This window comes from Mustela lutreola, chromosome X (genome assembly GCF_030435805.1).
Source record: "Mustela lutreola isolate mMusLut2 chromosome X, mMusLut2.pri, whole genome shotgun sequence".
In the NCBI taxonomy this organism is placed as follows: Eukaryota; Metazoa; Chordata; class Mammalia; order Carnivora; family Mustelidae; genus Mustela; species Mustela lutreola.
Genome location: NC_081308.1, coordinates 42616914 through 42637576, shown reverse-complemented (window position 1 = coordinate 42637576; position 20663 = coordinate 42616914). Strand labels below are relative to the sequence as shown.

Below are 20663 nucleotides of genomic sequence, written 5' to 3'. Positions count from 1 at the left end.
GTCTGCTGAAGGACATCTTGGCTCCTTCCACAGTTTGGCAGTTGTGGATACTACTGCTGTGAACATTTTTTTTTAAAGTGGACTTTTAAAAAGATTGTATTTACTTGTTTATCAGAGAGAAAGAGAGAGAGGGACAGAGAGAGCACAAGCAGGGGGAGCAGCAGGCAGAGGGAGAAGCAGGCTCCTGGTTGAGCAAGGAGCCTGATGTGGGGCTCGATCTCAGGAACCTGGGGCCATGACCTGAGCCGAAGGCAGATGCTTAAGTGACTGAGCCACCCAGGCAATCCCCACAGCACCATTTGTTAAAAAGACTATTCTTCCTCCATTGAATTGCCTAGGCACGCTTGTCAAAAATGAGTTGCCCATAGTGTCTAAGTTTATTTCTGGACTCTGTTCTATATCTATTCTTGTGCCAGTACCTCTTAGTCTTGACTATTATAACCATGTACTATGCTTTTAAATCAGGAAGTGCGAGTCTTCCAACTGTGTTTTTCTTTTCTTTTCTTTCCTTTTCTTTTCTTTTAAGATTTTACTTATTTTTTTGGACAGAGAAAGACACAGCGAGAGAGGGAACACAAGCAGGGGGAGTAGGAAAGGGAGAAGCAGGCTCCCCGCTGAGCAGGGAGTCCAATGTGGGGCTCAATACCAGGACCCTGTTGAGCTGAAGGCAGACACTTAACTGACTGAGCCACCCAGGTGCCCCCAGTTATGTTTTTCTTCAAAATTTTTGGAGCCATTCCTAGCATTTTCATATGAATTTTGGTATCAGTTTGTCAATTTCTGCAAAGAAACAGGCTGGGATTCTGATCGGGATTGCACCAGCCCTGTAGATCACTTTGGGGAGTATTGCCATTTTAGCACTATAAAGTTTTCAATCTATGAATAGAATATGTGATGTCTTTTTTTAAAGATTGTATTTATTTATGAGAAAGAGAGGACAAGTAGAGAGAGCAGCAGAGGAAGAGGGAGAAACAGGCTCTCTGCTGAGCAGGGAGCCCAATATGTGACTCGATCCCAGGACTCTGGGATCATGAACTGAGCCAAAGGCAGATGCTCCACTGACTGAGCCACCCAGAAGCCTGTATTTAATTTCTCTAAATAGCATTTTATAGTTTTAAGTGTATAAGTCTTACCTATCTTGTGTTAGATACATTACTAAATTTATTCTTTTTCATGCTATCATAAATGGAATTGCTTTCTTAATTTCATCTTTGGATTGTTCATTGCTAGTGTATAGAAATATGATTAAGTCTTGGGGTGCCTGGGTGGCTCAGTGGGTTAAGCCTCTGCCTTCAGCTCAGGTCATGATCTCAGGGTCCTGGGATTGAGCCCCACCTTGGGCTCTCTGCTCAGCAGGGAGCCTGCTTCTCCCTCTCTCTCTGCCTGCCTCTCTACCTACTTGTGATCTCTCCCTCTGTCAAATAAATAAATAAAATCTTTAAAAAAATGATTGAGGGGCACTTGGGTGGCTCAGTGGGTTAAAGCCTCTGCCTTCGGCTCAGGTCATAATCCCAGGGTCCTGAGATCAAGTCCCACATCAGGCACTCTGCTCAGCAGGGAGCCTGCTTCCTCATCTCTCTCTGTCTGCCAAATAAATAAATAAAATCTTTTTAAAATTTTAAAACAAAATAAAAAATAAAAAAAATGATTAAGTCTTGTCTGATCTAGTATCCGGCAACCTTGCTGAGCTCATATGTATATAATGGTTTTGTTGTGGGTTCCTTGAGATTTTCTCTGTATAAGATCATGTCATCTGCAAATAATGGTAGTTTTACTTCTTTTTTCCAATCTGGATACTTTTTCTAACCTAATTGCCCTGGCAAGAACCTCTAGTACATTGTCTAATAGAAGTGGTAAGAGGGGACATCCTTGTCTTGTTCCTGATATCCAGGAGAAAGTTTTTAGTCTTCTGTCATTAAGTATGATATTGGCTATAGGGTTTTGTAGATTCACTTTATCAGTTTGAGGAAGTCTTATCTGGTTCTAGTTTGTTGAGTGTTTTTATCATGAAAGGGTGTTGAGTTTTGTCAAATGCTTTTTCTGCCTCTGTTGAGAAGATCTTTTGGTTTTTGTCCTTTATTAATATGGTATATTACATTGATTTTCTTATGTTGAACAAATCTTGGATTCCTGGGATAAATCCCACTTGGTCATGGTGTATAGTCCTTCTTATATATTGCTGAATTCTCTTTACTAGTATTTTGTTGATGATTTTTGCATCTATATTCATAAGAGATATTGGTCTGTAGTTTTCTTGATGTGCTTGTATCTGGTTTTGGTATTAGGTTAGTGCTGGCCTTGTGAGTTTATTCCTTTTTATGGCTGAGTTGTATTCCATGGAATATGACATTCCATGGAATGGCTATACCGTAGTTTATTTTTTTTCAAGATTTTATTTACATATTTGACAGACAGAGATCACAAGTAGGCAGAGACGCAGGCAGAGGAGGAGGGGAAAGCAGGCTCCCCGCTGAGTAGAGAGCCCGATGTGGGGCTCTATCCCAAGACCCTGGAATCATGACCTGAGCCAAAGGCAGAGGCTTTAACCCACTGAGCCATCCAGGTGCCCCTACCATAGTTTGTTTAAATATTGTTAATATATATATTATATATATAATACATATTATATAATATATAATATTATTATATTATATTAATATATTATAATATATATTGTTGATATATATAATATATATATATATATATATAATATATATATTATATATATATCACACAGAAAAGATTGGAAACAACCCAAATGCCCATGAGCAGATTGGGTTGTTTCCAATCTTTTCTGTGTTACAGCAGATCTGCAATTTACAAACTGATATTCCTCTCGCTATGCACACAAAAGTGAAGTTTCTCCAGGGGCAGAAGATATCAGTCCATCCATCCATCCATCCATCCACCCAGCCAGCCAGCCAGCCATCTATGTACCCATTTATACATTCACCCATCTGCCATCCACTCTCCTTCCTTTCCTCCCCCTCTCTCACCTCCTCCCTCTCTCCCTTCCTTCCTTCCTTCCTTCCTCTCTCCCTCCCTTCTACTTCTTTCTTCTTTCCTTTCATAAATCATCTATCTCCAGGCATGTGACTCTGGGTCCAAGAGAAGCTGTCTTTAAAAATAGACGGGAAGTGTGGCCTGGGGGCCCTGGATGCCTGGCTGCTGGGTGGCCTCTGAGTCTAGGTGGCCTCTGTGGCCTGGGGTCAGCAGCGCTGGAGGCCAGGACCAGGGGCACCCCAGGGACACTGCGCCCTTGCCAGGCGCCACAGGAGTGGGAAGCCCCCTGGGTTCTGTACCCAGAGAAGAGCAGGAGCAACCACTAAACTCTGCTGTCCTATGACAGGCTCAGCCAGTACATACAGGTGCTTAGTGAGCAAATGGTGCTGATCCCTGGCAAGAGGTTATTTGAATATGCTTTGTTCTATAAGGAAAGATTGATGTTTCAGATTGAGCAAGCCACCAAACAGTGCTCCAAGATCACCCTGACACCCCCTGGGACCCTCTAGACATTCCTCAGCAAGCCACCACTGAGGACAAGTACTCCATAGGGGCCCCAGGAGTGGATTGCTGTCTGGGAGTGGGGGGGCTGACAGAAAGCCAGCTAGCTCATATGAAACCTGGATTGGCATTTATACAGTCAGAGTGTTATCCTGTCCAGGAAACCTTCACCCAAAGTTACAGTGTAATACCATCCATACAGTTTTTCAACATACAGCTGGGCGTTAAAGACCCCTCGGTTTACCCCACCGAGTGCCTGCCAGACGGCCCGGCCAGAGAGGACGAGCAAGAGCTGGACCTGGTAAGCCTGCTAGTATACAGGTGGCAGCACTGGCCATCACCCCCGGCTCAAGAAGGACTTGAGACTTGAGAAAAAAGAGACTTGACTGGAGAGCACTATCATAATTGTAGGAAGAGAAGCATTGCTGTGGGTGTATTTGTTATGTGTACATGATTTCGCCCATTCAAGCTATGTTTGCCAAAGGTAAAGGAATGGGCTGGAGAACGTGTGGCAATCTGAACCTAAGAGATGGCCAAGGTGGAGATTTCAGAGGTCTGTGGACAGCCCGCGGGGGTGCTGGGCCTGCTGCGTGTGCAGGGATATCTAAGCGCAGGGGCATAGACTGGGTGAGCAGTGGCAGCAGCCCTTTGCCTTGGCAGGGAGGAGGGTTTCACGACCCACATTACTGGCTGTTGCTGGGTTGCTGCCATTGGTGATAACAAAATAAAGACCAGATGTAGTCAGTGGCAGTATAAGTTTCTGAGTGCCCTACAGATAATGGCTCCTTCATTGCCTGCCCTGCCTCCTGCTCCCATGGCCACTGACACAGCGATTCCTTGAAGTCCCTTCTGGAGTTAGGGCATGACCTAATTCACGTGAATTTGGGGAGGAAACAAAAGGCTCTAAGACAAAGCAATCTTTCTTCAAGGAGACATTTCAAATGAGAGTTTGAAAATCTTTTTTTTTAAGATTTTATTTATTTGACAGACAGAGGTCACAAGTAGGCAGAGAGGCAGGCGGCGGGGGCGGGGTGGGGAGCAGGCTCCCAACCGAGCGGGGAGTCTGACAAGGGGCTCAATCCCAGGACCCAGGATCATGACCTGAGCCAAAGGCAGATGGTTAACTAACTGAGCCACCCAGGTACCCACAGGTTATATTATTTTAATAAACATTTAATTGTAAAACTAAGCCAATAATAAAAAAATTAAAGTAGGAGACCTGCTACAGCTTTTGGCAGAGCCTTTCACATGCTGGAACTCTCACCCTGATATATCCTCTCTTCCCAGCCTTTTTGGGGCTCTTTGGGGGTTCACTCATAGGGTCTGGCTGAACTACCAGCTGGGGGCCGTTTCAAAACCAGAGTCCATAAGACTAGGGGCTCACTCACCTCAGGAGACCCTCAGACATGGCTCCTTCCTCCGTCACTCATTCATTCAGGAAACCGTACACTTCCCCTGCCTTTCTGCCTGCCTCGCTTGCTGGTTCATCCTCGTTTCAGAACTCTAAATGTCCTTGGACCTCTTCTCCAATTGACATTTTCTCTCTTGGCGAACTCGTCTCTGTCTCTGTCTTCAGAATTTCTCCGTAATCTAACCACTTTTTATCACCTCCCCTGCGAGCACCGGCATCGCTCGCTCAGGCCATTGCAGTTGCCTCCCCATCACGGTTCCACTGCTTCCGCCTTCCTCCCTAGAGCCACTGTCCTCACAGCAGCCAAAGGGCGCCTGTTAAATCCTGAGTCAGATCGTGGCCCTCCTCCACTCACGACCCTTCCTTCTGAGGCTACATGATCTGTCCCCCACCTGCCGTCTGACCTCACCTCCTGCTCCCATCACCCTCGGCCCCACACACTCACCGCTGCCTCTGCACTGGCCTCCTCACTGTTTCCCACACACTGCCACACTTCAGGGCCTTGGCCCTGGTGCCCTCTGCCTGTTCTGCTCTTCCTTCAGCTCTTGGAGCCACTCCCCTCCCTCATCTCCTCGGATCCGCGCTCAAATGGCTCCTCAGTGAAGATGGTCCCCAGACCGTCCCCTTACACATCAGAAACTGCCCCAGCAATTTTTAGCCGCGTTTCCTCTTTTCCATGTTTTCTTTTTCTCCGAAAGCCTTTCTCATTCTCTAACATACTTCATATTTTCCTTACTTAATTTTATTTATTCTCTCTCTGCCACTAGAACAGCAGCTCCCCGAACATGAATGTGCTTATCTCTTCTGTTCAACACTGTCTCCCTAGTGTCTGGAACAGGGCCAAGCACACAGTAGGTGCTCAATATGTGTTTATTAGTTGACTGAATGGATGGTGTTGGTTGCGGGGGAGGACAGACACAGATGAGATTTGTCCTTGTCTGTCTGCTCTGTCAAGAGCTGAGCCTCAATTGAAACGAGTCTGGACCTAACTGATCCAAAGGTAGAAAGGACTGCATACCCTATGGGTGTGGTCAGAGGAGACACTCCAGGAAGAGGTAGTGTCATCTGGGGCACTCCTTGAAGCTTCCATGGGACTCACAGAGATCTTGAAGTTCAGCGAGGCCTCTGGGCTGGAGAACACAGCAGGCAGCACTTGGAAGGGGTGAAGTGAATTCCAAACGGATGAAAAATGTTGGGCTCACTAACAAGGAGAAATCTGTCAGGACCCTGAATCCCAAGGGGATGACCCTGGATTTGGTCTCCAGAGATGTTGTACACTGGTCACTGGCCCCCAGACAGAGACCTCACACCCTAGACAAACATCCCTCTGTAACCCTGAGACAATAGTAATGAAGAGGTTGTACTCATTGAGAGGTTATTAATTTATTAGGGGGACCGTGGATGGGGGATATTCAGGCAGGTAGTTTTGGTCCCCAACCCAAATCAGCAACCCACCCCCCTAGAGTAGGAAGAGTGAAATGCCCAGGTCCTTGGAGATTTCTGGGCTTAGGTGAGAGTTTGTAGGAAGGAAGGGAGAGGGAGACATGGCAGGGAACAGAATGAAGGAGGGCCAGCCCTGAATCATGGGGAGATATAGTTAGACACCTCAATTAGGTTTCCATCAGGGTCTCGGAAGTAGATGGACATAATGGGTCCTTTTGCCCCTGTTCTGGGGACCGGACCTTCCTCAATGGGAACTTCACAAGCCTGAAGTGGGAGGAGAATGCAAAAGTGATTCATCATAGTACATAGGTGCGACCAAAATTTAATCCCCAGAAGGTCCCTGATGTCTTTCTGTCTTCAACTCCTGCCATTCGCCCCTCCCTCCCTCTGCTCCAGCCACAGACCAGCCGCAAGGCCTGGGGCATAGTACCTAACTGCTCTGTGCCTCACTTTCCTCATCTGTAAAGTGGAATGACAATAGTACCTAGTATTATGTAGTAAGTGGCAGTCAGAATTCAATCCAGGCAGTCTGGACCAAAATCCATGCTCTTAATCCCTAGGCTTTCTCCACTTTACTTCCAAATTAGCCTTTTTCACTGATACTTTCCGAAGGAAGATTATATACAAGATCTTAATCTGTGTTCCCTAAAAGGAGAAGTCATGCTTCCTTTACATGAAATCATTTTGAGTGTTAGAGGGACACAAAATTAAATATTCCCTTTTAAATCCTATTTCAATCCTTTTTTAAAAAATCCATTTTGTTGGGGCGCCTGGGTGGCTCAGTGGGTTAAAGCCTCTGCCTTCGGCTCAGGTCATAATCCCAGAGCCCTGGAATCGAGTTCCGCATCGGGCTCTCTGCTCAGCAGAGAGCCTGCTTCCCTCTCTCTGCCTGCCTCTCTGCCTGCTTGTGATCTCTGTCTGTCAAATTTTTTTAAAAAAATCCGTTCTTTTTTTGTTTTTTGTTTTAAACAAAGTGATCTCTACACCCAGTGTGAGGCTCAAACTCACAACCCCGAGATCAAGAGCTGCATATTCTTCTGACGAGCCAGTCAGGTGCCCCACATTTCAAACCTTCTGATTATACCAAGAAGAAAACCTCTGGTGGATGCTAACAAGTCCTTAGCACCTCCTCAACTGCCAAATCTTCCTTTGTAATGTTAGGCCCAGAGAGTTCAGAGAAAGGAAGTGGATAAAATCTAACAACTGTTGGGGGTTTTTTGTTATTGTTTTTTAAGATTTTATTTACTTATTTGAGAGCATGTGCACTTGCAAGATAGAGAGAGAGAATATTAGCAGTGGGAGGGGCAGAGGAAGAGGAAGAAGCAGGCTCCCCGCTGAGCAGAGGGTCCCAACTCAGGGCTCTATCCCAGGACCCTGGGATCATGACCTGAGCTGAAGGCAGGTGGTTAACTGACTGAGCCCCACGACTGGTGTTTTTATAGCTGTTTGTTTGTTTGTTTGTTTGTTTTCACAAGTTAACTTCCCTTTGTGCCAAGATATAATGGGCTTTTCATGTACTGGGTCAAACTTTTTGTCTTTTACAGAAATGCGTTTCTGTAAAAAGAATTTAAGTTTATAGCTTTTTTTTTTTTTTTTTTTTTTTTTTTTTTTACAAGAATGATGTAATGTGGGGCGCCTGGGTGGCTCAGATGGTTAAGCATCTGCCTTTGGCTCAGATGTCCTGGGATCAAGACCCACATCAGGCAACCTGCTCAGCAGAGAGACTGCTTCTCCTCCTCTCTCTGCCTCTCTCCCTGTTCATGCTCTCTCTGTCTCAAATGAATAAATAAAATCTTTTTTTTTAAGGATATAATGTTTCCCTTTATAATAGATTTGTTTACATGAAACAATGATGTCAACAGAAATAATGAGCAAACAGTTGTGTACAAGCATTATCTGGAAGTGAGGAAACTTGTTCTGTCTGAAATTTGAGGAAGACCTGACGGGGTCATGCTTCTGTTTCCTCAGGACCAGACACAGCTTTCTAGAAAAGAACAGATGTCCAGCTCACCTTAAGGTGCTGGACCATTTCCTCCAAAGGTGTCTCTGTGATCAGACATATATCCAGGGAGCCAGGAACTGGGTGAGCAGCTTTGGGTTCAAATTCCTTTCCCACCTCATGGAGGTTCAATTTCTGTTCTCCAAAGCACAATGCTTTCCGGTCACCCTATTTTTAAAAAAAAAGATTTTATTTATTTATTTAACAGCGAGAAAGAGAGAGAGAGCGCACAAGAAGGGAGAACAGAAGGCAGAAGGAGAAGCAGGCTCCCCACTAAGTAGGGAGCCTGATGTGGGCCTTGATCCCAGGACCCTGGGATCGTGGTCCTATCCAAAGGCAGATGCTTAACCATCAGGTCACCCTATTTGGGGAGGAAGAACAACCAAGAAGTAAACCCCCAAGGTGAGCATGAGACAAAGCCACCTCCCTACCCCAACAAGGTTAAAACAAAGTACAATGGGGCTTCTTTTTTAATATTTTATTTATTTGAAACAGAGAATGAGAGAGAGAGAGCACAAGACAGGGGAGGGTCAGAGGGAGAAGCAGACTCCCTGCTGAGCAGGGACCCCGATGCAGGACTCAATCTCAGGACCCTGAGATCATGACCTGAACTGAAGGCGGACAGTTAAATGACTGAGCTACCCAGGAGCCCCTACAAAGGGGCTTTTAATGAAAAACAACAGCCCTTTGCCCCATCCCAGTCCAGTCTCATTCCCTAGAAGCAACTGCTTTCAGCGTGTATGTGTGTGTGTGTGTGTGTGTGTGTGTGTATTTCTTCTGGAAATTATTTGCATTATCTTCAAATAATATGTAAATGCTGCCCATGGCAGAGACAGCAATTTTTCTTAACATACATTTACTTAGTGTACAATAAAATGTGTATTTCTCCCTTTTTTCTTACAAAAAACCCAAATTTCAACGGGGTCAGTTGTGTGCGCAGCTTAAAAAGTTACATTTTCCCAGCATTCCTTGGTGGGGGTCAGCCATGTAAGATGGACTGGACGGTGAGATGGCAGCAGAGGTTGTGGGTGGAGCTTCTGGAAACCTCCCAGTCCCCCTGAGCTGGCAGTTCTCTGCCATTCACGTCCTCCTCCTTCCCAGCCTCTGCACGAACCCCAAGTTTCTACAGAAGTTGTTAAATGAGAAAAAAAAAGAAAACTCAATCTTCTTTCACCCACTGTTCATTGAGTTTTCTCCTATGTACCTCCAGACACAGTCGGTGACTGATAATGGGCAACTTCAGACGTTTTCTTGATTTAGCAAATTGATTGAGGAATTTTCACTCCTCTCCCTGCTCTGATAAACAAGAATTTAGCTCATCCATATTACTACCCTTCCCCATAGAATTCTGTCATCACTTGTAGTTCCTCTTTTAGTTCCTTTATAATTTTTAAAAGACATACATACATCTTTATGTTTTGATAGATGTACTACAGCTGATGTCTCACTGGCCCTCCTATCCTCTTCATGTGCCTTCCCTCTCCACCTCTTCCCTTCCTTTTATCATTTTCCTGTTTCTTTCTCTTCTATCATCATGGCTGATGCCACATCCATTCTATCATAAAATGACCTTATTTCACTTTTTTTCCTTGGCTCGCTCGCTCTCTTGGGACCTCCCCACCACCACTTGTTCCAAACCAGACTGAGGCATCTTTCTAGGTATCTTTCTGGGATCTTCCTCTTGGGACCTGCTGTGCCCTGACTTTTATGTCTTCCCTATTCCTGGCTTAATCACTTGCTTTGATGTGGCATGCTCTTGAGTAATTTTCAAAACAAGTGGGCAAAGTTTTAGACTCTATATCTATGATTTTTTAAAGGAAACTGTAAGTCCAACATGGGACTCGAACTCACAACCCTGAGATCAAGAGACACATACTCTACAGACTGAGCCAGCCAGGTGCCCCCATATTTCTAAGAATGTTTTATTCTATACTCACCTTGGTTAGTAGTTTGGCTGGACATAGAATTTCCCCTCAAAATCTTGAAATTGTTCTATTGTCTTCTGGTCTCTGACTCTTAGGCAATTTGGTATCTGCTTATTTCTTTTCCCTATTTCATTGAACTACTTTTCTTTTCTTTTCTCTTTCTTTCTTTCTTTCTTTCTTTCTTTCTTTCTTTCTTTCTTTCTTTCTTTTTTTAAAGTAGGCTCCATGTGCAGTGTGGGGCTTGAACTCATGACCCTGAAATCAAGAGTGGCATGCTCTATTGACTGAGCTACTTTTCTTTTTAACCTCTTTGAAAGATCTGAGGATTTGGATATTCATTTCCACTTTGATGTTCTATAATTTCATAAGAACATATCTAATGTGCTGGATACTTAGTTAACCCTTTCTGGCTAAAGACTGGAAAATTCTCTTGCATTATTTTTATGGCACTTACCTCCCCTTCTTTTTCTCAATTCTCTCTCTGGAAGTTTTGCCTTCAGAGTTTGGAATCTCTACATTGATCCTTTCAATTTGCCTCACAGATTTCCTGCGGGGTGTTTTTAGGGGGAGGAATTAAGTGTATTATAACCAAATTCTACTTCACTTGCAGTTTGTACTTGAGAAAGTGAGTACCTTGAAAGTTGTGACTTCCATGCCCAGGATCTTGGAATAAAACATGGTGGTGTCTTTGATACTCTTTACTGTCATCACAATGTGGTCAATTCTTTGGATAAGGCATGGTGAAAGAGTCTGACTGCTGTTCCTCCATGACTTAAAAAAGAAAACAGTTCAAAAGAGTTCACATTGCCACTGGTCACACCCGTGTTTCCCGTTTCCTTCTCTTCCCCTCCCCTCATCTCCACGAGGACCATACTTCCTCCTCAAGCCCATTTCTAAGGGAAAGTCCTGGGAGGAAACTGAGTAGAGTCTTTAAAAAAAAAAAAAAGATTTTTATTTATTTGAGAGAGGGGGCGAGAGCACAAGCAGGAGAAGCAGCAAAGGGAGAGGGAGAAGCAGACTCCCCACTCAGCAGGGAGCCTGATGTAGGCCCGATCGCAGGTCTCTGGGATCATGACCTGAGCCAAAGGCAGATGCTTAACTGACTGACCCACCCGAGCGCCCACTTGAGTTAAAACTTACCACCCATGTATGGATTCATAAGAGTCTGCCATGACTACTCTGTACTGTTTTCTTGTTCTCTTTCCCCTTGTAGAGAGATAGAGATGAAGTTAAGGGATAAGATGAAGACCAAGACCAAACCCTCTCTTGTTGTCCCCAAGCTGGATTTCTTCTCTTTTGCAAGGAATGACAAGACACAGAGGAGGCCCAACCTTATGATTACAAGCCCTCTGTTGGCCAGTTTAACCCAGTCCCCTTTATCTCACTCCTTAGCTATGCCAGGACAGGAAGGGAGCATCTCAGATGATATAAATGTTTCTAGGCATGTGTGTTTACAGATCCACCTTGAAGCCCAGTAGGAAGACAACACCTCCCCCATTCTTACTTCCTCCCCTCAGCACACTTCCCATCTGATCTTTCTCTTGATTTGCACTCTTTTTTTAAAAAAAGATTTTATTTATTTGACAGACAGAGATCACAAGTAGGCAGAGAGGCAGGCAGAGAGAGAGGAGAAGGAAGCAGGCTCCCTGCCAAGCAGAGAGCCTGATGTGGGACTCGATCCCAGTACCCTGAGATCATGACATGAGCTGAAGGCAGATGCTTGATTTGCATTCGTTAGTAATTTATATATTTATACGACATTGGCTACAGAAATATAAGGTGCCTGTGGTCTGGCACTGTAGCAGAATATTATGGTTAAAAGAAGAGACCCTGGGACCCAGACTGATGTTTAATTAATCTCTCTATGCCTTGGTTTCCCCTTCTGTAAAATGTGCATGATTTTAGACATAGAAGATTATCCTGACCACTTAAAAAAACAGTTGGATTTTTAAGGGCTTAGAACAATGCCTGGCACATAGCAAGTGGTATAAGAGTTCACGGTGATGATTATGGTGTTGTTGGGGTCATCTTGTTGAATTTCAGACTCCCTAGCATGGTCCCTAGTCTCTACAGCCTCATCCATCTCAAGCTACATTGCCTCTTTGCCTGTTCCTCATAAGGACCATCTTTGTATCTTTGGCCACAGAGCCTTATGCATATCTAACGCAATGCTAATATCTGTCTCTCCAACTAGAGATAAGGTACATAAGGGCAGAGATTTCTCTCTGTTTTGTTCTCCACTGTGTCCCAAACAACTAGCAGATGTTCAATAATATTTTTTCAATTAGTAGAGATCTACTACAACAATTAGGTCCAGTGCCTAGCAAAAGTCTGACTTCTGTTCTCTCCTATCCTATCCTATCCTATCCTATCCTATTTTGTGCCACCCTATACTATTTTATTCCTTTCATTCCACTGTGTTCAATTCCATTCAAACCATGACATTTTGAACAATTGATTGCACTGAGGCCCAGCTTAAAAAAAAAAAAAAAAACACTGTGCAGTTCTAGTCTTATCAGTGGAGGAAGCATTAGCAAAGTTGCTGAGCTCTGCTGTCCTCATGGATACAGAGGATCCATGGGAACACACAAGCAGTAGAATGAGAAATTGACCTTTGGACTCCATTGAAAATAAAGTTATATATTAAAAACCTTTTAATGTCTGTAGGATCTGTCACAGTATCCCCTTTTCAGTCCTGATATTGGTGCTTTATTTTTTTTCTCTTAATTGCTTGAGAGAAAAGAGAAATCACTAATATTTTATTAATGTGTTCAAAGGGCCAAGTTATGACCTTGTTACCATAGCCAATGGACGCTTGCTTTCTGTTTCACCGGTTTCGGCTCTTATCTTTGTAATTCCTTCCTTCCACTTTCTCGGGGTTCAATTTGCTGTTCCTTTTCCACCTTCCTGATATGGAAGCTTAACTCATTGGTTTTCAACTTTCCTGATCTATGCATTTAGAACTATAGATTTCCCCTTACGCAGTGCTTTAGCTGCAACCCGCCACCCCCGCAATTTTAGTAGTATATTGGAAATCAACTCAATCCATTCCTCCCATTTTTCAATGCCCTGCAAGCTTAGACTCACTCCCCAGATCCTGTTTTGCAGGCAAAACACTCCATCCTTACAAATTCAAGGATGAGCAGGGCTGGTTCTCTTAAAGAACCAGAAGAAGGCCAATGTGGTTCAAAATCCAAGAGTGAGTGAGGGATGAACAGACGGGGAAGACAAGGGACAGATAGTTCGGGGTTGTTGACGTAACATTAGGGAGGCTGGTTTATAAAAGGATCCTCAGGACATAGGAATCATGTAAGACTTACTCTGTGCCAAGCCCTGTTCTAAGCACTACACAAAATACATTTTATTCCTCACAGTGACTCTATATAATAGATTGCCCAGACACGAGGCCCTCCTATTCAACTTTCCTATTCAAGGTTTCCTTCAGGGTGAACCTCAAGATCGGTGCCCAGTTTCCTGGTCCCTTCCCGCACTGCCCCGTCAGGACATTCCTGGCATCACCCTGAGGGAGCAGAGCGGTCAGTCTGCAGCCCAAGCCCGTTCTTGCAGACATGTTGCTGTCTGAGCGTGTTACAACAGGGCCTTTCCGTGTCCCTCTGCTGCCCTCTGCTTGTATTTGAAAGAGAAAGAGACAGGAGGTTGGGAAATTGAATGTCAGCACCCCAGGATAGCCCACAGAGGAGGGAAGCAGGTTACCAGGCCTGGGCTGGGGGCTGCCCAGCCTTGGTGTGAACACCCATGCCCCAGCCCCTGAGACCCAGCTACTCACCTGCTTCTGGAAAGTTCGACCCCACATCCTGGCTGGCAGCATGGCAGGCAAGGTGTCCTTGCCCTGGAGCCTCCGGACAACCCTCTGGCTCCGTGCCCAGAGACCAAGGGGCAGGAATGGGAGAGCCACAGGCTGAGGAATGCTGGTGGTGACAGAGGCAGACAGTACAAGTACAAGGACTCTGACAACTCAGGGCCCCGAAAGTAAAAGCTTGAGGTCTGACTTCGTTAGCTCAGGCCACCATAACAAAGTACCACAGACTGGGGGGCTTTAACAACAGAAATGAACTCTCTCACAGTTCTAGGGGCAGAAGTCTGAGATAGGAGTGCCAGCAGGGTCACAGGGTCATGCGGCTGGTGACGTCTCTCTTCCTGGCTTGAGGATGACCACTTTTTCTCTGTGTCCTCATGCAGTGGAATGAAAGAGCAGGCTCTCTGGTCTCTTCTTGTAAGGGCACTCACCCCATCATGAGGACCCCACTCTCCTGACCTCATCCAAACCCTGATCACCCCCACCCCACAGAGGCTTCACCTCCTAATACCATCACTTTGGGGGCTGAGACTTCAACATATGAGTTTGGGGGGACACAAACATTCAGTCTATTACAAGGTGTATATGTAAGGGGTTACTTTGTAATAACACAGAAAAACCACCCATCCCGAGTATGGTGGGGAGATCTTTACTCTACCATAGCCTCTGGTCTATGGAAGTTTGTGTCCCCAGAGTGTGAGAGCTCTGCTCTGTTTGGGAGTCAGAGTTTGTGTCCAGGGTGTGAAGTTAAAAACTGTCTGAGTTAGGGTGTGACCACTGCTTTGGGGATCTGTTTCTGAGCCAGGATCTCTCTCTCTCTTTTTTAAATTTCTTTTCAGTGTTCCAGAATTCATTGTTTACGCGCCACACCCAGTGCTCCATGCAATCCGTGCCCTCCATCATACCCACCACCAGACTCACCCAACTTCCCACTCCCCGCCTCTCCAAAACTCTCAGATTGTTCTCAGAGTCCACAGTCTCTCATGGTTCATCTCCCCCTCCAATTTCCCCCAACTCCCTTCTCCTCTCCATCTCCCCATGCACTCCGTGTTATCCCTTATTGAGTCGGGATCTCTTAAGCTATTAAGTGTTCTGTGTCACAGGGTGCAATGTTTCTGAGTTCTTTGGGGGGTGTGAACTTTGAGGTTTTCCCCATTCCCACCCATCCCTTACCATGCCCTCTCCTTCCACTGCTAAGAGTCAGGGACCATTCTTCGGTCCCACTGCTGCTTACCTTACCCTAAACTGAGTGGCCTCTCTCCTGGGAGCCCCCTGGGACATGTGAGTTTGAGATTCTTGTTCCTAGGCACACCCCAAGTACCTCCCCATACTTACAAGTCCTCTATGCTGTGCATATTGATTTTAGCTTGTGATTTTCCCTTAATAATACATGAATATGGGTTTGTATAAAAGGTCTCAGCAGCAGCAGCCTATGGACTACAAGGTCATTCCCCCCTCCATACTCCAAAAATTACCACTGAGGTCGGTTTCTGGTGTTTCCTTACACACACACACATCAACGTGACCAGCTCCCACCTGCTTTTCCTTGTCAACAGCCTGTCCTTCAGAAGGCACCCCCACTCCCGCAGGCACCCCCACGTCCCACCCAGCCAGCCTCATGTACAGTGGGTACCCCATGGTAGAACACTAACCTCTGGCATTCCTTTCGCTCTGCTGTATGTGCAGATTTGCAAGGTTGTCCCAACTGCCGGGTCCTATCAGCCTTGTGCCCACAGCTCAGAAAATGTGTGTACATGCTAGATGGAGTTAGACGTGGAATTGCCGGGTCAGAGGGTTCATTCATGTGCCCAAAACCTAAGGAGCGTGTTCTGTGTGCCTAGTGCTCTTCTAGGTGCTGGAGAGGCATCGAAGAACTGGATGGGACAAATGTCCTTGCCCACTTGAGCCGACACTCTATTTGGGGAGGAAAAGGGTGTAAAAAGTTGATTTCCGTCCATGTTTCACGAGCTCCTGGAAAGTTTCCTTCCCATCAGCGATGCCTCTACTGGTTTCCTCTCTGCTCTTCTCTGCGGGGTGGGGTCTGTGGCAGGGGGCTGGCTGGCACTGGCCTTTGCTCTCTCTGAGATCCACAGGGTCTCGGGCCAGGACGGTGTCTTTGGGGATGTGGATGTATGTGTGTGTGGTCGGGAAGGAGGATACAGGTCTTCAGTGGTCCCCTGGAGAGAGTGGAGAGGAAATAGGACTAGAAGAGGCCACTTAATGGTGTGTACGGGAGCTAAGGACAATGGTCCGCTGAATTAGGCATCAAGAGCTCCTCAAAGGTCACCCGGACAGAGGGTGGGCCAGACAAGCAGCCCTGGGTAATCCAGTACCATCTTGGAATACACCATTGTGAAACTATGGGCACCCTTGCAGGCCACAGAGATGGGGGTGTGGCCACCTCAGGAGGAAGCATACACTAGGGGCTGGACAGCCTTGGGTTACTTAGATGAGGGTCTGGGCAATCCGGAAGTCACACACACTAGGGAGGGGACACTCCCTGAATCATACACACTGGAGACTGCCCACTCTTGGGGTCCCACAGAGCAGGTTGTAGACGTTTCTGGGGTCAGATTGACTAGTGTGTTGACACTATTGTAGTCAGACAAACTAGGATGTGGATGGTCCTAGGGTCCAACAGGTTTGCATGTGGACACTTCTGGAGTCACACATGTTAAGGAGACACTCCTGAGTCACCCAGACATTCACAGGGTCCCACATATCACGGTGTGGACATCCCAGGGGTTAGGTCATAGATTGGACTGTGGAGCTTTTTTGGGGGTCACTCAGACTGGGATGTGGGCACTCCTGGGCTCAGCTTAAGGTATAGACAACTATAGGGTAAGAATGGGTGGGTGTGGGGCGCCTGGGTGGCTCAGTGGGTTAAGCCGCTGCCTTCGGCTCAGGTCATGATCTCAGGGTCCTGGGATCGAGTCCCACATCGGGCTCTCTGCTCAGCAGGGAGCCTGCTTCCTCCTCTCTCTCTCTGCCTGCCTCTCTGCCTACTTGTGATCTCTCTCTGTCAAATAAATAAATAAAATCTTTTAAAAAAAAAAAAAAGAATGGGTGGGTGTGGACAGACATGGGGTCACCAAGATGGAGGTTTGGAGAGACACAGGGTCACTCAGAGGTTTGAACACTCCAAGGTGTGTATCACACTGGAGAGTGGAAATCTCTGGGGCCACATAGAGGGACTTTGGGACACTCTTGACATTACACTGGGGAGTGGAGGCTCCTGAAACCACACCCACTGTGGACTGGGCACTCCTTGTGTCGCACAGATTGAGATGTGAACGTCTGTGGTGTTATACAGACTGAGGAGAAGACACTCCTGGGATTGTGGTGACTGAGGTGGGGACAGCTCCTTGGTCCAATAAATGATGCGTTGGCACCGCTCAGGTCAGAAACTGAGGTGTAGACACTCCTGTGGTCACACGGGATAGTTGCAGGACATGGAGTGGACACTGCTGAGGTCACAGACTGTGGTGTGGATGGCCTTGGGGTCAAACAAATAGCCACACAAATTCTCTTGGGTGTGGACACCCCTGCAGTCACACAAATGGGTATTTGGACACTACTGGGGTCACACACATTGAACACTCACTATCACAGTCTTGGGTGTGGAGACTGTTGGTGGCATGCACTTGGGGGGTGGGCACTCCCGGGGTTACACACTGGGATGGGGACACTTCTGGCATCACACACAGGGGTGTGCCCGTTCATGATGTCACACAGAACACGGACAGAATGATGCTAGAGGTGTCCATTTGGTGACCCTGATTAAGAGGGCAAAGTTTGAATACCACCCATTAAAGGTACTCAAACAAGGAGGCCCTGAGACCGAGGTGGCTCTGATGCCTTAGTAAGCAAACCAAAACCTAAGCCCGAGCAATGCGCTTGTATCCAAGAAATCAAAATGTCAGAACCGCCATCACAATCAGCCAACTAGGCTTTCTCAGGTGAAGGCCACTGGTTCAGCCGTAGCCAATCAAATAACCTCCTCCCTTTGCTTTCCTCCTGCCCTAGGGAAGACGTAGCCCCAGCTCCTGTCGGGAGCACTCTTTCACCACTTCCGGCTTGGTGGTGCCCAGTTCCGATTGCCTTAGGCTCCAAGAAACTGAAAATTTAAATGTGCCTCGGTTTATCTTTTAACATACCTGTGCTGCCATGCACATGACAGGCTCTCATATGCGGGGCTCACTTTGTGCTGGCAAAGCAAATGCTGGGCTTCACTTCCAATTGCCAGGTAAGACCCTACAGACTGACTCTTTTCATGGGGGACTGGGGATACCTGAGGAAGGAGAACGTCGATCATCTGTTGCTTGGAAGGTCTGCGGTGGTGCTTTCTCCACTTGCTCTTTGTCCATCTTTTGGGGGTCGAGAGCTCCAGTGGAGTACGAAGCTACAGTGGACAAGGAGCCAGGGGTCCTCAGCTACCACCAGGACTTCCACACACCAACCTAGAGCAGCCACAGTAGTCTGTGATGAGAGCCAAAAAATAAATGTTTATTATTAGGTGAAAGCACTGACATTATGGGCTTGGTTTGTGGTTGCAGAATTAATTCCGGAATACACAGTGTTGTTGGGCCGATGGCATCCTCTGTGGAAATGGACTCTGCAAGCTGAGAAGCTCATGGAAGGGGTGGGAAGAGTCTTCTCCCAAGACGGCCTCCTGGCTGCTAGGAGCTATTCATCCTTGCTTTACAGCCGGCAGAGCTCTGGCCAGCGTGAGGGGGCTGGGAGGGCATCTGCCTCTCCAATCTGGACACTGGCTCCTCTGCAGGGGCGTCCTGGATGTAGAGCCTTGTTCTTCAGAGATCTACAGGGGAATGAGGCTCTGGTGTCCTGTGGCTTGGCAAGACTTTCATAACGGGCTTCAGGGCACATCAAGCTACTTTCTATAGACGGATTAAAGATAGCTTTAACTTCACCAAATGTCTCCAAAGGCAGATTTCTTTTTCTCCTTAGAATGGAGACACCTGCTGTGGAGGGGCTGAGACCCAACATTCTCCCTCCCTGCTCACCACTTCTCCCAGAACAAAGCCCTGGATGAACCCGTGGGGCAACAGTTGGAAGCAGAGCTCCCCCAGTCATGGCCACCTTCAGGGTCATGTGATGTTCCTACAAACAGACCCATGCAATGTGCTGGGATGCCGTTTGTTTAGGGAGTAGATTTCTACCCCAAAGAGAATGCCTTCCTTTCCACCAGACCCAGTGTTTGTTTGTGAGGATTTGAGGGAAGATGTTTAAACCACATGGGCTCTGTGGCCCAGTTTCCTTGTATAAAAAGCATGTGCTAGGACTTAGTCTGGCTGTCCCAAAGGGTAGTTAAGAGATTATATGAAAAGGGTTTTCTTAGGCATTCTTCCCCCTGTAACAGAAAGCTCTGCTACAGTGCCTTCTAGTAAGAGAGGTTTATTTCCTTCCCATTACCAGAAAGTTTGAGATTGACAGTCTCAGGTTCAATGATATCGTAAGCAGAGTCAAATTCTCCTTCCCTCCTCATCTCGATGGTCTTTAAGCATGCTGACTTTTTTCTTCCTCGTTCTTGCCTCATGGTTCCAAGAAGGCTGCTGTACTTCCAGACCTCATATCTATATCCAAAGCAGGAACAAGGGATCAGGACAAAGGCTTTCTCCTAATGAGGCATTGTCTTCTTATTTGGGCTGAACAGCCTTCACTATAGATTATCCCTTATATCTCTTTGGCCAAAACTGCACCAAATGCCCTCGCCTGGCATTTGTCACAATAGTGACTCTCTCTCTCTCTCTCTCTCTGACAAATAAATAAATAAAACCTTAAAAAAAAAAAACAAGAAGAAGAACAGGAGGGGCACCTGGTTGGCTCAGTCATTAAACGTCTGCCTTCAGCTCCGGTCATGATCTCAGCATCCTGGAATTGAGCCCATCAGGCTCCCTGCTTGGTGGGAAGCCTGCTTCTCCCTCTCCCACTCCCCCTGCTTGTGTTCCCTCAGTCGCTGTGTCTCTCTCTCTGTCAAACAAATAAATAAAATCTTAAGAAGAAAAAAAACCAGGAGACCTCCACCTACCATCTGAAGGGAGTGGGGATGGAGTAGTGGAGAAGGAGGACATGGGGGCGAGGATTGTAGAACCAAACACTGCTTATAGAACCAAAGCATGGAGGCAAGGTGAGTTGACTTCTAGCCCTTTTTCTGCATTGGAGCGGCTGTGTGGTTTGGGTTCTGTCCCTTGCCCTCTCTGGGCCTCTGTTTCCTCTTCTGTACAGAAGGAGTTGAGCTCAGTGGTCTCAAAAGACACTCTGTATGCTGGTGGTCTTGACCCGGACATGGGGGCTGGGCTATGGAATTCACCAGATGACAGAGAAGGGCCACTGAGTCTTAAGTGGGAAAGGTCTAGAGGCTACTTGGCTCCTGTCTCCTACCACCTGGCCGGGGCAAGAATCTCTCTTCCCTCTGTGATCAAGGTCATTATGGTTGTCCTTGAAGAGATCACTCAGAGTGTTTATAAGGGACTCCTGGGACAGAGCAGGGGCCCACATCCGGGTCCAGTTTCTAACCTTAGCTCTGTTGCTAATGTCGTGCTG

The 20663-nt window shown here is 46.6% G+C and overlaps 1 protein-coding gene and 1 pseudogene across 1 annotated transcript; one reads left to right on the top strand and one right to left on the bottom strand.

Moving 5' to 3' along the window:
* The first annotated feature begins 443 nt into the window (after positions 1 to 443).
* Positions 444 to 3809, top strand: LOC131820935 (mammalian ependymin-related protein 1-like; annotated as a pseudogene).
* A 2470-nt stretch (positions 3810 to 6279) lies between these two features.
* Positions 6280 to 14221, bottom strand: GLOD5 (glyoxalase domain containing 5). Its single transcript, XM_059156474.1, has 4 exons — positions 14070 to 14221; positions 10916 to 11053; positions 8370 to 8525; positions 6280 to 6622 (listed from the first exon to the last, which is right to left on the bottom strand). The coding sequence occupies exons 1-4, from the start codon at positions 14109 to 14111 to the stop codon at positions 6497 to 6499; spliced, it is 462 nt and encodes a 153-aa protein (XP_059012457.1). The 5' UTR covers positions 14112 to 14221; the 3' UTR covers positions 6280 to 6496.
* Between the last annotated feature and the right edge of the window lie 6442 nt (positions 14222 to 20663).